This window comes from Protopterus annectens, chromosome 6.part0, assembly GCF_019279795.1.
Source record: "Protopterus annectens isolate FY-2018-M chromosome 6.part0, PAN1.0, whole genome shotgun sequence".
Lineage (NCBI taxonomy): Eukaryota > Metazoa > Chordata > Ceratodontiformes > Protopteridae > Protopterus > Protopterus annectens.
Genome location: NC_056737.1, coordinates 331,735,139 through 331,752,341, shown reverse-complemented (window position 1 = coordinate 331,752,341; position 17,203 = coordinate 331,735,139). Strand labels below are relative to the sequence as shown.

Genomic DNA, 17,203 nt, shown 5'->3' with positions numbered 1-17,203 from the left:
ACTGCAGCCTCTCGGCCATCAGTGCATGCATTCGTAAATTACCTCAGTATGGAGTTTGGCTGGAAGAGCAGGGCGTACTTTGGGAATTACAGGTCTGTGTGTTTCCTGCTTCATTAGTTAGATATGTCACTGTTTGGAATTTTGCTGAAGAGTTATCAACTACAAAATCCCCATTAAAGTAAGAGATTGTAGGTATTTTTTTTTTGCCATATCAAATGATTTCTTGGTCTTCTGCAGCAAATGCTTCTTTTCTATCTCCATTCCACCTCTCTGTTCCTTTGTTCTGTTGTTTTCCTTGTCGTTTCAGCACAATTTGAATATAAGTAGATCTTCACATTTATTATTTTATAGATTTTAATTTAATGTATTTTCTCTCAAATTGAATCTGGCTAGAGCAGAGGTGAAGAACTCCTTGGAGTATGTACTTCCCTAACTTAAGCATGCGTTCATCTGTGAGTGTCATACAGGCAGGGCCTTTGAGTTTTTTGGAGAGCAGCACACAAGGTCACTGATAGGATGCATTCAAGTGTGAGTTTACTGTCTCTCAAAGATCAACTGATGTGGTGAGTGTTCTTGTATCTGTTTTATTTTGCACACATCCTCTCTGCAGTTTCTAACACCAATACCTAAAGCAGGATTGGTCCAGGCACTGAAACGTGGAGTATTTCACTGGCCATGTGCTCTTCTTCAGTTTCTGTTAACTGTCATGCTTTGCTTCACATCACAGTAGACGTTTAATGATTTTGGACTGCATGTCCTTCAGCATTTCCCACCAAATACCTGTGAGATGTTGTATCTAAAGACCTTTCTCTGAAGTTAGCTGCACTGCATTTTCATGGGGTCCCTTTGTCAGTGCTGACTGTGTCACAGAACAAGATCAGGATGTACAGGCAAGAACTTTGCTGCATGAAGCCATATTGTTGATCACCTGCAGGAAACTTAACATTCAGGAGATTTCCATATCCATAACTTTCCTACAGATATAGGTGGTGGGCCTGGAACTGAACTTGCTTATCACGCAGGAAATTTCCATAACTTTTCTAGGGATAGAGATGAGATAAATGGTCCTGTAGTTTACTAGTTTCTTCCTAAACTTACCATTTGTGGAAAGTAAAACTGGAGAGCTGTGACAGAACTTTTAAGCACAACTCTGATGTTGGAATACACTTTAGCTATTCATTCTGCAAACATTGTAGGTATGTATATTAGCAGTCAGTATAATTGCATCGTCCCAGTGTGTCTTACATTACAAAGTCCTTTTCATTTCCTTCTGTGTTCTTAGTCATGTATATGTTAACCTTTCCCCATTGCTACCCTATTTGTCTTCCCATGATCAATTGCACATCACCTTGTAGAGGAGCTATTTCTGTCTTGACTTGAATTATGCACCACAGTTTTACGAGTCCTGAAAGGTGTATATGGTTTGCAATGTACATCTGGTGACATATTGAAACTTGTGTATTCTCTTCTTCCACTTTTCAAATGTCACTTTTGCACATCACTTATTTTCCACTTCTTTTGTGCATTTCTTTCGACAGCCATGCTGCAGTAACTGTGGTAATGACATACTGACTGCTGGGTAAGACTCAGGATGTCTGACTCTGAATCAGTTCACTTTGTGCGAGGCAGATAACACCATATGTAATTTTTCAGTAGTAGCCTATAGTTAGTTTTAAAATCACAGTTGCATATACTGTATAATTTTTGTAAGTGCTAATCAGATTTAAACTATGAGTAGAAGTGTTGGTAGTAGTATATTGATGCCATATCTTATTTCCGTCCATTTAGTGGTATGAAAAGAATCATTTGTGGCACATCATGCAGTTTACTTGTACAGAATGATCTTTTTTAATGGGTATCTCACAAATTCCTGTTTTTATCCAGGTGGTTATGAGGTACATGACCAAATACTCCCCAACCCATGACATAAATGTTAAGGAGATTCTGTCTTCATTAACGCTTAGGACTCTGGTGCTCCATGCTTCTTTGCATGGTGGTACATCTCTCCCAGGCTAGTGTTGTTCCAACTCCTTCCCATGATACCATGCACCATTTCCTATATGGAGATTACTTTGTTTCCCCTTGTTTTATGAGTATAGGTCACCAACCTTTTTCACCATTCTGTTTTGTAGTCCTACAACTTTGGTCGTGCAGTTTTTGCTTCTTTATCCTACCTTTAGAGTTTTGCCACCCTACCATTGTACTGAGACTGTTTTGTTCCTTGGCTTGTCTCAGTATTTTGTCCCTTTTTGCCATCATGTCTGTTTCCTCTAATAATTATGCACGTGACAAGTAATCACTCAAGCAGCAGTCACGATAGATGCACTTATTGTTTTGATCGCCAGCACCAGTAACCTGTGATGTTTCTACCAAGTTTACTGAAGCTATTATTAGGAAGTGGAAAGCCAGCTTCATCCCTTTTTGTTAGAATGCCATGTTCAGGAGATGTCTCAGCATTTCCATGTTAGTTCTATGTTTTTTGGGGGGATTAGTCAAAGTGGTCTGCATCCTGTCCTCAGCCTGTCTCTATCCTGATTTTCCATTGAACTTTGTTTATCTAGGTATGTTCAGTTTTTAAAGCCTTTCATTGTGAAGTTGGTCATGTCAGTTAAACTGTCAGCCATTTAGGCTAAATGTACTAAATTGGATAGGACAAGAGCTATACTTTTATCCACAGCTACACATATCCATCTTCTTCTTCCGGCTTTTCCTGGTTAGGGATTGCCACAGCGGATCACCTGTCCACTCTTGATTGGCAGTAGAGTTTTATGGTGTCGACTTGCCAGCCCAGCGCCCAACCTTCCACGAAAGGCACACACACGCACTCATGCCTAGGGCCAATTTAGAGTGTCCAATCCACCTACAGCATGTCTTTAGGATGTGGGAGGAAACCGGAGCACCCAGAGGAAACCCATGTGACCACAGGGAGGACATGCAGACTCCGCACAGAAAGCACCCCAGCTGAGGATCGAACCGAAGAAACTCTTGCTGTGAGGTGACAACTCTAACCACTGCACCACCGTGGCCAGCCTACAGCTACACATTTCCATGCTCTTCCTGATTGTTCGCATCCTTTAGATGTGGTGCTGAGTTCTGTGGCATAGCCCAATTCTCCAGCATTCTCCATGAATATCCCAAATGCAGGAGCTAGCTTATGTACCTCAATACTTACATCTTTTGCTCTTCTTGCAGTCGGTTATGCTGAGCTTGCCAAGGTCTTTGTATAGCTTCAACAAAGGCAGTTTATTTCTATTCCTCCCCTCTCCATATTATTTGAGAGGTGTGAAAGTGGATCTGATGTGATTGCTCACTTTTTCTTTGGACTCAACAACTTGGTGAATCTTGCACTCCAGGTGTCAGAGGATCACGTTATAGATTCACATTTTGTGTTGTTCTCCCCTCTGGCTTGGGAGGGGGGGGCTTATGTTGTCCTCCCCACAACACTTGGTCCTCTTCTTTTACTAGCTTGGGTTGGTTTAGTGTTGTCATTAGAGGAGTCTGCATTGCCTCTACAAATGCAGGCCTACTTGGCAGTCTCAACATTGCATTGACCTTTGCTTCCTTAGACCCCACACCAGCCCCCTCTGGCATTGGTTCAGAGTCATTCTAGTCAGGTGCCATGTCCAGCACCCACCCTCTTTATGTTGGAGCGATCAGCTCTGACAGAGCTTCAGGTTCCTTTGCTGCAGTCCAGGCTTTTCAGTATGCAGTATATTTCATCATTCTGTAGCTGACTGTGAAGCCCCTGGCTTCAAGTTAGTTGACTTCCAAACAGCTGTTTCTTCCTCTGACAGAAGCTTCTATGGACATTCTCAGAATGTGGATTATGAAATCTTGTCATATTTATTCCCTTATGGAAGATGATGATGAAGGGTCAGTTTGTTGTCCTTTCCTTCCAGAGGACACTAAATTTAAGTGAGGTTTTACAGATGATGAAGAAGAGGGGAGCCAGCCAGTCTCCAACTCTCCCTAATACAGAAGAGACTTCAGGCTGCTTGCCTGTCACACCAGCCTTCTCCTGGGTGGTCACTCCTTTGGTGGATACTACTGGAGATGCAGTTAATGCTGTTTGTAATGACCCAGTCACCATGCCCCATATCTTAGAAACTTAAACAGGACTTTCAGGCCTCAACCTGACTGTGCAATCTGGGCAGAGAACATTAAGCCAGCTATAACTATATCTGTGGCCACCCTGAAGACGAATCTCACTAGTTAGTCTTAGACTCACTGTTCAGTCTCAGGCTTTCCATCCTCTCCATAAAGAATATCCTCCATCTTGTTGCCTAGGGTTACACATGCTGTATTTTCATAGAGATACTTTGGATGAGATGAAGCATATGGCTGAAGATTTACCTGATGGGTCTGTTAAAAGAAGCACATCAGCAGGCTTCTCCATCATCTGCAGTCAGCATCCTTGTGGCACAGGTAGCGTTTAACACTGCAGAAGTAGCTAGATGCATTTTTTAAGGAACATTTGCTCTTTGGAACTGAAACTGATCAACATATTCAGAGCATGAAGGAGAAAGGACAGTCAATCTCCATTGCTTGGTTCACATTTCATTCTCCCTATTGGTCTTTTCCTAGGACATCAGCATCAAGAGCCTGGATCAGGTCAGTTTTCCTCACTCACCTACCAGCATTGTCATTGGTGTGAGACCTGAGGAGTTGGGCATCTTGACTATTTTTCATTGTCACTCTGACTCTCTTCCCTTGGACAGAAGGCCAGGTTTCACAGAACCAAGTTAATTTTAATAGCCCTGTTTTGGCCCAGACAGATGTGGCTCCCACTCCTGAGGTTTTAGATGGAACTGCCTCTTATTTTCGTTGAGAATATCTGCTAAGTCTCTCCCAACATGCCAGTTTTTAGACTCTGAAGTGTAAGAATTTGACTTCTCCATTTCCATTGATAGCCAGGTTGTGTACATTCCTTTTTGACCCTTGTTTCCATGGTTCTTCAGTATTTGGTAGAAATCTAAGCTGTCCATCCGTTAAGGTATATTTGACTGCCATATCCAACGTTCATGCTGGGTAGGAGTTATATTTTTCTAGTTTCCCTTTAAATGTGTAAAGTTTTCCTTCAGCATACCTTTTCTTTGTGTCTTCCTTTCAAGGATTCAGTTCCCTTGAGATTTTATTTTTTACAGGAGATACTAAACCCCCATTTGAACCAGCAGCATCTGAAAAATTGAAATTTTTGAATGCCCTTTTCTCGACTGCTCTCATTTCAGCCCCATTACAGTTCAATTGCGTCAACTGTCCATATTTGGATTTCTATGCAGATTGGTTTCTTTGAGGTCCAGTCCTTTGTTTACGCCTAAAGCTGCTAAGGAGTCTAACCTTAATCAGTATTTTGCATAAGTCCTTCTGACTGCAAGGAATACATGCTACACTGTTTGGATGTCCATGGACAGCTTAGGGGTTATGTGGGCAGGACCAGGGCGTTCAGAAAGGATAATCAGCTGTTTCCATTGGTTGACAAAAACTAGGGCAAACGGTTATTAAGCTAAGTGTGGTCTGCCATAGCTTTCAAGATGGTGGAGTTACATATTTGTATTTATTTATTTATTTATTTACATATATTGTTTACCAGGGCAGCACACTGATCAAAATGGACCATTTGCAGGCACAGCCCAGGTGACTAGAATCCCATAAAAAAATGAACGAAACATATTTGGAGATACAGGAATTTTCTAAAAAAAAATAAAATTAAAAACAAATATATATATATATATATATATATATATATATATATATATACAGATGCAAGAATATGCTACAACATTCAAGATATAGTTTACAGTTCCAAAACACTGATGGAAAAATGCTTAGCAGAGCTTTATGGATTAGATGTACCCATAATGCTGTGATGGGCTTATGCTACAGGGATAATATCATATCATATTATATAGAGAGATATGAAGACATTAGAAGAGGTAAGTGAGAATAGTTGCAAGAAAGGATACCATGGGGAGAGGACAGAGAAAATGTGAGAGAGACGTACATAGGAAACAGAGGTAGAAAGTTGAAGTGTGAGAGAGATGCAGAGAAAAGGGAAGTGTGTCTAAAAGTGCTCTTTGACCAGCTCGCTTATAGGTTATCAAGTTTAAAATAAAATAAGAAAAAAAAATCTGCTGCAAAAGTTATGTACATAACATTTTAGGCCCTTTTGGAGAATTCAGTCTTCATTAACCAGTCTATCCTCCACCCTTTGTCCTGCTGGTGAAAAGGTACTTGTTCTGTCTACACTGTACATTTGGTGTGATCAAAAACTGAAAATGGAAGATAGAGAAGAACAAGTTATTTGGATGGAAGAACATGCAAGATTAGGGTGAAAAAATGTTATCCATTAAGAGAATAAACAAGGAGTGACTGGGTTCTAAGGGTTAATGAAGACTGAATTCTGCAATCAGATAGTGAGTGGATGAAAATGAGTAAAAACAAGATGGAGCATCCCATTGTGGGCAAACATAAAATGAGCAGTCCAGATATGATCACATTAAGGGAAACCATTGCCTTCCAGTATGACATTAAAAGGAAAGGCTATAGAAGAACCAATGACAAGGGAAAATGTATTTGAAAGGAATGATTCACATACAAAACTGCTAGTTTTATTCAACCTGTCAAAAAAGAAATGGTTCAGTTATATGTTGACTACAGTCATCTAAAGTTATTTACACTGCTTGTGCGATTCTTTTCCAGCATTTTCTGCAGGTAAGACAACAGTGAGTAACAGCAATTTAAGACCAGAATGTTTATATTAACAAAATGAATTAAATCCTTGATAACAAGCTGTTCTTGAAAGCAGCATTCAAATGGGCATTATAAAATCTTAAAATTAATAATAGCCCCGAGGCAGTATCATAAAAGCTGCTAATAGATGAAAATAGTACCAGTAAAAAAGGTCAGAGACCCAGTTGATTCCATCCAATCAACCATATGGCAGCCAAACACTGTCCAAGAGCCACAGAACAAGCAGAATGGACTCATTATTAAGTAGCAAAGTAAATCCAGCAAATAAAGGGACTCTGTGTATACAGTGTGATACTGCCATCTCCGTTATCGAAATATGGGTACCCAAAAAATTATCCCAAAGTAGATCATGCTGCAGCAGTCCGTGAACAAGCTGCATGGTCACAGATCCAACAAGTGTCCAGGCAACAACTCAAGTGGAAAACCTCTCCATAACACAGACAGTCACGTGAAATACTAAAGTGCCAAAAATATCATCCTTCATCTGTGACTACACTCTAAACTAATGCCTAAGAGACAGCGAACATTCACTAGTCAAACAAGCAAAACACCGTTCCATAACAGCGACGGTGACAAAACCATAACTACCAACGAACTTCAGCCTTGCTGAACAGGTTAGCAGATTTCAGAAAATGAACACCAAAGGGACAACAGTGTTTAATGGTCTGGTCACATGCCAAGGAGAATACTAGCAGCAAACTGTTTTAAATATCCAGATTTATGGTTTGAATAAAGCAGTAAACATCAAATTTCTATTAAAATGAGGTATTTAAAACAACAATTCTACTTACCATAGATCATTTTCTGTATTGGTTCTTTAAGCAGTGGTAGTTCTGATTATTTATTTATTTATTTATTTATTTATTTATTTATTGTTAATTGTGCTTAAGGCCGCGGTGGTGTGGCGATAGCATTGTTAACTCACAGCAAGAGGTTCTCCCATTCGATTCTCAGCTTGGCTTGGGAGTGCCTTCTGTGCGGAGTCTGCATGTCCTCCCTGCGGTTGGGTAGCATTCGAAAGACATGCATGCGTAAATGGGCGTGCCTTAGTTGAAGGTTGGGTGTCGAGCTGGCACCTCGGCGTTTCATAAAAATCTACTGCCAATCATTAGCGGACCGGAGTTCCGCTGTGGCGACCCCTTACTGGGAAAAAGCTGAAAGACAAACAACAACATTGTTAATTGTGCTTGATTAAGTGGGATTAAAAAAGGAGTCTTATAGTAGTCTGCAGAAGTTTTGCAAAAGTGCTTAATTTGGCCACACTGTAAAATATGACATTTTATAAATTTTGACTACATTGGTTTGATTTGCTTCCTGATAGTACTCTGAAAAGGTAGCAGAAGGAATCAGTAATTAAAACTGACTTTATTATTATGTATGAATATGTATTTGGTGTTAAAAGTAAACTTGAGAACAGCTATTTCTAAATTTGAGTCTCTTTCAGCCCTTCATTGTTAACTTCAACACATATCCTGGTGTCTATTCATATATGAACTTCTCCAAAAAATAACTAACATGTTTGTTGATGCCTTATCAAGCTTTCCTTTTATTTCGCTTTCATACACGCCATGTTTGTTGCATACTGCCTGTTGACTTGATGCCACCAGATCGGGTATGTAGTTAGAAAAATAAAACCAAGGAATAAGTGGAAGTTTATTTTCTGTGTTACAGGTTATAGTTAGGAGGATTATAAAGTCTTTCATAGCCCACTTTGTGAATTGTGTTGCTAACATTCTGACACTGTTGTATGCATTTCAAAGTAAAATTGTAATGTAAAAATGTGGTCTGAAAAGCTTCTGCCACTAATTGCTGTATTGACGAATGACTGTGCCCAAATAAACATAGAGTAACCCGAGTATTCTGTTCTTCTTGTGTTACAGCTGGTGTGTTAAGAAACAAACAGTAGATCTTATTGAGGAAGGGCTGTCAAGGGAGTTTCTAGATAGTCAACAGCCAGACATCTGCATCTATGATTGGTGAGTTTTGCTTAGAAACGTTTTATTTTGGGGACTGTTGCGTACATATTACTGTCCATTTCTGAAATATGCTTGCATTTCGCCAGTGTGCATGTTTTTGATTACCACTGTTTTCCTTAATATTTTCATTGCTTATTTGTGCAGTACTTGGAGTATCATTTTAGGTAAAACATTTGTTTCACTTCACACTGTTTGGAGAACAAACAAAAAGCCACCAGTGTGTACTTAGATATATTGGGAAGGGCATTGTTCTTTTGCCAGACAAAACATTCTAAGTGGAACAATTTAAATGGACCCCTATCAAGAAAAGAATATTTGGCATAGCAAAGAATAACTTTGCATGGCATACATATGTAATAATGGGGTCTATATTAGAACACCGAACTTTCAAAATTTCGAGTGTTCTTATATCAAACCCTATAAATCGAAAATTAAAAACATCAAACATACAGAACAGCGATTTTTTTCCTAGGGAAAAAATTTGGTGTTCCAAAACACATACACACAACACAAGCACACCAAACAAATAGCAATCCACACACATGCACCTAAACTCTTACACCTAACCCTACACTAAACTATACATACACCACTAACTATACACTTACCTTAACCCAAACCCTAACCCTAACTCACCTACCCCGCCCTAACCCTCACGTCCACACAATCGCACACTTACATGACCCCTAACCCTCACATCCACACAGTCGCACACTTACCTGAACCCGACCCATAACTTTCCACCACAGCACTGAAAATACTGAAGCAACAGAAACGGACAACCGAATTCTTTCCCTAGGAAAAAATTTGGTTTTCTGTTTCTTCGATATGCTGAAAATGGGTCGATATTAGAACACTCAAAATTTTGAAAGCTCGGTGTTCTAATATAGACCCTAATAATGCAACATAGAAAGTAGACAATTATCATATCCATCTGTCTTATCAGGCGTGTTTTGGAAACATTTGAAAAAATATTAAATGGATTGGGTTTGTCATGACAGCTATATACAAAACTTTGGCAAGAAGGTAGCTATTTTTATTCCTTAGTGTACTAGGCATTTAGATCTGTATTTTGTCTGACAGGATAGCCACCATTTCATATATCATGCAAAATTGTACTAAAAGCTGAGAAATGTGTTTCTAAAGTGGGCAATATGCTCCTCTTAAAAAGTCTCCTGGTAAGGTAAGATAAAAGCACCTTTATTACTGTCTGCCCTGATGCAACAATAATGGCACCCCTGTAGCTTCCTGCTGGTTCCAGAACAGAGTTTACAGAGACATTTTTACCAAATACTGTGGAGGCTAATTGAGAGTTAAAATGTTAGTAAAAAGTTCTGTACCAAAGTCATCGTTCTGTGCCATTTATTTCCATTTTATTTTCTTTGTTTGTGATTGCTGTCATGATGCATATGAATCAGCTGAATGTTCTGATGTCCTTCGTTACCATATGACATATGTCATTTAATATACTCTTTAGAGCGAATACTTGTATCACTTAAGATTGCTAATCTTTCATTCAGTCCCCCTGCGTAAATACTTGGGTACATCTGCTCTGCTGTTTCACATGGCCCTTTAAATGTATCATATCCCAGGCAGAGTGGGGTACATGCCTTAGGCCCACCATATTGCCCCGTGTGGTTTAAAAGATGTGTGTACCCTAATGATTCCTCTCATTTCCTTATACTTCTGCAGTTCATATCTTTTAAAAATGTGTCATCGAAAAAAGTTTACACGTTCAGTGCCTTAAAAACATTCTGTTGCCTTTTACAGTAAGTGTATTGCAAACCGAGAGAGCCACAGGTACTGCCTGGAATGATTGTTAGCACCATTGCCAAAAACATCAAATGAGACAGCCACCATCGGCAAGTAAAGCTAAAGTCCTGCACACTAGCTCAGCTCTTGATGGCTACAGAATTAAACCAGCAGAAGGATCAGGAAGAGGACCTCTTTTTAGCGATACAAGACAATATTAGACAGGCCTAAGTTTAAGGCATCTGAAAAATGTGGCCTAAAATCTCTAGCCTTACGTCCTTTTCCAAGACCATTATTACTGTGATACTTAACCACTAGCCCTTAGTGAGAGGTTATTCTGCAGTTCTGCATTGTTAGGCATGGCAAAATTTAAATTAATAGACACTCTCTGGCACCTCCTCCTGGTAGTGAGAGATGGGTATCTGTCACCACCACATGTAGGACCCCAGGGGCTCTGTTCCTAATTAAGGAGCAGAACCTTAGATCCACTCCTGTGTTGTAGAATCAGTTTGGTGTGCCTCCCTGTACCTGATGGTTCATGTGTTAGTGAACTGTTTGATATTTTTTTTTTTTTTTTTTTTTTTTAATTTTCTTTACCAGCACTGTCTGTCATGCATCAATTTTTCTGCATAGCTGTATGATTCCCTCATGAACACCAAGATTGCAGAGTTGAAGGGGGACATCCAATGATCTGTCCACATTGGCCATCCTTCATTTTTGCAAGGGACTCTGCCAACAAGCAGCTTCATTCCTTTCCTCTCTCACATGGGATGTGGTCTGTCTTTCCTTCACTGGAGAAATTGTACTTCCTATATGCTCCCTTTCCACACTTTTTGGAGAGGTGCATGGGCCATGCCCCTTCAACCATCTCTCCCTGCCCCACTTGTTTAGGTCAAAGTCAGTACTCAATCCCTGTCTACTACAGAGCCAAGCAAGAACATTTCTTAAGGCTCTCCTGTGCTTAAATTTGGGCCCTCCTCTTTTCCGTGTCACTGCAGACCATGAAATCTTCTTCAGAACATTGTGATGGATGACCAGTTTGGTGAAAAAGACCAAAAACATAGTGCTTTATGTGGCTCCCTATGCCTTTGTAAGATATCACCTTGCATCTTTTAGTTGAGTCCTCATGGGACCCAGCACAGCATTTGGTGGTGGTCCCAACTAGTGGATTGTTGGGTTATTCATTCCTCTATCTGCCCCATACCCCCACAGATCATATGTTGTTAGCTGGAGTCCCCAGTGAGTGTGAGACTTGTCCTGCAGCCACTACTGCTCTTTACCGTGAGAATAACATTAAATGATGCAGGGTTGTTAAATAGAGATGTTTCCCTCTTCTTCAGTCCCCTGCTGAGTAAGGTCTGTGGAGTTTAAGGAATTTGTTTTTTTCTGAGATAGACATGCATAATGAAAGTTCATTGTCCTCCACTCCTACCTCCCCAAAGGCCTCTTGTTTTGCAAAATATTGATAATAAAATTCACTTTTGAGTGGCTGTTCCTGCTCACTTGTCAGTAAATGTCACAATACTTACTTAGGGCAAGTCTGACCTGAATTGTAGGTAATCGTTCCACTTGAGACTATCCTCAGAAATGCTGTATTCCATACTCAAAATTGTCTTGACTGTATCTTGTCAGATGTCAGTAAATGTAGCTATCTTTACTAGCCTCCATTGGAGCAGGCTGACTCTTTGGAGAAGTATCCCAAAGGAGATATTTTTTATCTATTTCGCACAGCATGGGGTCTCAAAGTAACCAAAATTTGATTACCAGTATTTCCTTTGAACTGGGAAACGAAACCTTTGATAAGTATGGTAAGAAGGTATGCTTTAATGTTCCTTAATTATCTATTTCATATGGCTCACATTCAGAGTTCCTTAGAGGGCAAGGTTTTAGAGAGGCTAACCTTCAGAGCAGACAGCTTAAGAGGTGTTGTTATATAATGTCTTTGAAATTGACTTCCACTAGGTGCACTCAAACTTTGGTGCATGCAGACAGTATATATGTGCACCCGCTGCAGAGAGCCATTACAATGAGTGAATATGCAACCACTGCCAAGAACCATTACAGATTTAATAAACATCCACTATAGAAAAACGTTTACAGTGAAGGAATGTGAACCCACTGCAAAGAGCCATCACAATAATGTGGACCCACTGTAGAGGACCATTACATAGAATGAATAAAGATTCATTGCAGAGAACATTTACAGTAATGGACACCCACTGAAGAGAATCATTACAGTGAGTGAATGTGCAGTCACTACAGAGAACCATTACAGTAATGTGCTCCAACTGCATTGAACTATTACAGTAATGTGTTCCCACTGCAAAGAACTATTACAGTAATGTGCACCTGTTGCAATGGACCATTACAGTGAGTGCATGTGCAGTGACTGCAGAAGACCATTACAATAATGTTTATCCACTACAGAGAACCATTACAGTGTATGAATGTGCATTCACTGCAGAGGGCAATTACAGTGAGTAAATATGCATCCACTGTAGAGAACTGTTATTTATTTTATTTTATTTATTTATTTTACATTTGTTGACCGGGCTAGTCCAGCTGGATAATTTCCATTTTCAGTGGAGGCCCGGGGAGAAAAGCTCCACAGAATTAAAACAAAGATTATACAAAATTGAAGATTAACTATGAGTTCCTTTAACAGATATTAAGTTACCATGGATAGTTATTAGTCTAGATCAAGAAAAATAGAACACATAAAATACTATTTACGTATTGCAAGAGACATTGATTATATCTAGAACTACACTCCATACAGATCATTGCATACATATTAGTGTATATACAATATATAATAATTTTTTTATTTTTTTATTTTTTTTTTGAGAACAGTAGAAACTGTAGAGTCATTAGGTTGTTTGAGAACACAGAGAAGGATTGCAGTTGAGAAGTGAGGAAGAATGATAGTAGAAGGTATTAGGTTTCTCAGTCGGGATTGGTACAAGAGCAGAGCCAGAAGTTTTTAAGATGTGCAAGAAGTTGTTTTTTAAAAAGAACAAAGGAGCCTATCGAGGTAATGTGTGATGGGAGGTTATTCCATATCTTGCCTACTGCGTTGGGGAAAAAGGCAGTTACCTGCAGAATTGGTGATTCGAGTTGTTTTGACTTGAAGCTTTTCCGCAGAACGTAGTTGTTTCAGGTTATTATAAGGGCTCAGAAGATTAGTGAGAGCAGGTGTTTTAGATGGTTGATATAATATGTTATGTGTTATTAGGAGTTGTTGATATATAATCTTGTTGGGAAGTTCCAACCAGTGTAATTGTTTTAAGTTTAGACAGTGGTGTGTTCTATACTGGGATGCTGTGGCAAAGCGAGCTATATTGTGGTAGGATGTCGTAAGTTTCTTTAGGTTACTTTTTGAGAGGTTAGTGTAAATAGAGGAGGCATACAATAGGGTCGAGATGAGATGTGTTTGTGCTAAGGTGGTCCGTGCTTCAGGTGTTAGGTAGGGTTTGATTCTGTATAGTGAGCCAATTTTTTTATTGACTGCTTTTATGGTATTGTTGACATGGTAATCATAGCTTAGATTATTATCAATAGTAACACCAAGTAGTTTGGTTGATAAGTCTGGGGAGATGAGGGAGTTATCACCTGCAGTAATAGAGAAGTTAAGTTGTGTAGATTTGTGTGTAGGTGAGAAAAGTAGTAGTTTTGTTTTCTTGGGATTGAGGAGAAGACATCTTTTTGAGAACCAGTGTTCAACGATAGAAAAGGTAGCTTGTGTGAGTGAGTGGAGTTCAGATTGAGTGGAGGCTGTGCAAATAATTGTGGAATCATCTGCATATTGTATACATGTAGTGTTTTGGATAGATGCTTGGAGGTCATTAATAAAGATAGAGAATAGGAGTGGGCCTAGTATGGATCCTTGTGGGACTCCTAAAGAGATAGGTAGTAGTGAAGATAGACAATTTTTCCAGAGTACTGCTTGTTGTCTGTTTTCGAGATAAGAAGAGAACCAGGTTAAGGAGGAGGTATCCAAAGCAAGGGATTTTAATATGTGTAGCAGAAGTGTGTGGTTGACCATGTCGAAGGCTTTTGACAGGTCTAGGAAAAGAGAAGAGGTTAGTTTGTTGTTGTTACGATTACAGTTGATGGTGTTGGAAAAGGAAAGTAGAGCAGTGGTAGTACTATGTGAAGGTCTAAATCCATGTTGAGTATTTGCAAGTAGATTGTTTTGAAGGAGATGGGTAAGTAGTTGTTTGTGTATGCATTTTTCCATGATTTTAGCTAGTGGAGATAGTAGTGCTATAGGACGAAAGTTAGAAAGGTCTGCGGCTTTGCCTCCTTTGTGTAGGGGTATGATATGAGATATTTTCCAGATTGAGGGAAAAGTACTTTCTTTTATGGATCTGTTTATGAGGATGGAGACAGGGTAGGCGATAGCTTTGGCTGATATTTGAAGAAATTCAGCTGGAAGGTTATCAGTAATGATCCCACTGCACAGAGTCATTAAAGTGAATGAGTGTACACTCAATGCAGAAGGGGAGGAATCTAAATATGGCATAAATTGACTACAAAAAAAAATTGATAGTATCCCACATTCATAGATAAAGAGTGCTTAAAAATGTATAACATACACCCAACATTGATTGACTACATTACAGTAACCATGAAACAGTGGCAAACCACTTTGCAATTAAGCCATGATAAAGGACAGATTATTATCCCAGCGATAAAAAATCAAAGGGGGATATTCCAGGGTGACACTCTGTCACTGTTGCTATTCTGCCTTGCCATTAATCCATTAAGTTGTTTACTTAACAGTTTGGGCAATGGCTACAATTTGGCTCCTAGAAAACAACAAAGTCTAATGACTTCTTATCTTCTCTTTGTCGATGATTTAAAACTGATGAGAACTCAGATGAGGAACTGCAAGCACAGCTGCAGGTTGTCAGAAATTTTCAGATGATGTTGGAATGTCATTAGGTCTTAATAAATGTGCAAAAGCAACCTTCAAAAAAGGAAAACTGCAGCACCAGGAAAACACCAGTTTGGGACAAGAATGTGATATACACTCCCTCTTGCTCAAGTTCTTTTATAAGTACTTGGGAAATGATGAAGGATCAGCAATAAAACATGAACAAATGCGAATAAAACCCAGTAAGGAGTATTTTAGAAGACTTAAATTAATCCTGAAAACAGCATTGACATCTAGGAACAAGATCCAAGCCATATATCAATTTGCTCTTCCTGTCCTAACTTATATTTTTGGAGTGACTGACTGGCCCCAAAAAGTGTTGGATAGATTGGATATTAAAACAAGAAGGATGCTTCATGCTCACCAAATGATTTATAAAAATCAGTGTATACCAAGATTATATATTCCCCGTTCTGAAGGAGGGCTGGACCTCCTTGAAATTGTCTACATGTATAAATCTGCAATCATGGGACTCCACACATATCTACTGACTTCACAAGATCCAAATGTAGTGAAAGTTTTGAAACATGAGGAGAATAAATCCAAGATGACATCTCTGCTTAATTTAGCAGACGCATATCGACGTCAAGCAGGAATGGAAATCAAACCAGAAGTAAATAAAAACCAGGCAGCAACTGAATGTGCTAAAAAACAAAAGAAAGAATATAAGGTGAAGGACCAGATGAGAAGGCAAGAAATGTGGAAAAAAACATAAATATAGTTGCGAGTATAGAAAACTTCTGAAAGAGCCTTATGCTGATCAAGAACAAACGCCAAAATGGTTAAGGAGACGTGAATTTGCATCAGTAAATGAAAGGTTAATATTGGCGGCCCAAGATAGGGGGCTATGTATACGCTGGTTTAAAAGTCCATTGAACACGTGGGATAAACAGACATATGTAAGTTTTGTAAAACCAAATTGGAAGCAGTCACACACCTTGTTGCTGGTTGCAACGCACTAATGGCAGAGGGTCTGTATACTGAAAGGCATAATAATGTGACGAGACTGTTACACTGGAGATTGGGCAAACATTATAGTACTGAAGTGGTTGAAAAACACTGGAAACATGAGCCACAAATAATCATAGAAAATGATGAATTTTATATCACATGAGGTTACCCAATACCAACAGTTCAAAAGATAGATGCTAGAAAACTGGATATAGTGGTCCAAGAAAAGAAAACAAAAGTAGCATTGATCATTGAAATCGCAACACCTAGTGACTACAGTGTCTTGTGTAGAGAGAGACACAAAGTCATAAAATACCTAGATCTGGAGGCAAAAACGAGAGCCATGTGGAAGAAAGATACCTAGACAGTTCCAATAGTAGAAGGAGCAACGGGTCTTATAAAAAATAATTTACAATTGTATTTAGATATGTTACCAATTCATGTAACACAATACGAATTGCAGAAGGAGTCATTACTGGTCATATTGCAGGTGCTGCAAAGAGTGCTTTTGGCTGACATCAAAGAGTGAAACAATACTAATTTCATGAACGTTAATTGTACTTTGACTTGGGAATGGGGTCCATTCCCATCATGGTATTAGAAACCCAAAAGACTTGGAGAAATTAAAAACAGCAGAAAAACATTACGTAGAATGAATGTGTACTTACTACAAAGGGCCATTACAGTGAGTGAATGTTCCCCTTACATTAATGTGCATTCACTGGAGAGAACCATTACAGAGAATGAATGTGCAGTCACTGCAGAGGACCATCACGGTGAGTGAATGTTCCGCCAGTACAGAAAACCATTACAGTAATGTGCAGTCACTTTAGAG

The 17,203-nt window shown here is 39.2% G+C and overlaps 1 protein-coding gene across 1 annotated transcript in view; it reads left to right on the top strand.

Moving 5' to 3' along the window:
- The window catches only part of LOC122804302 (F-box only protein 27-like), a 643,152-nt gene that overhangs the window by 160,516 nt on the left and 465,433 nt on the right, over window positions 1–17,203 (top strand). Inside the window, exon 3 of the mRNA XM_044074092.1 lies at window positions 8,631–8,726. Within this exon, the coding sequence (XP_043930027.1) occupies window positions 8,631–8,726 (96 nt within the window). The remainder of the gene's footprint in view (window positions 1–8,630; window positions 8,727–17,203) is intronic.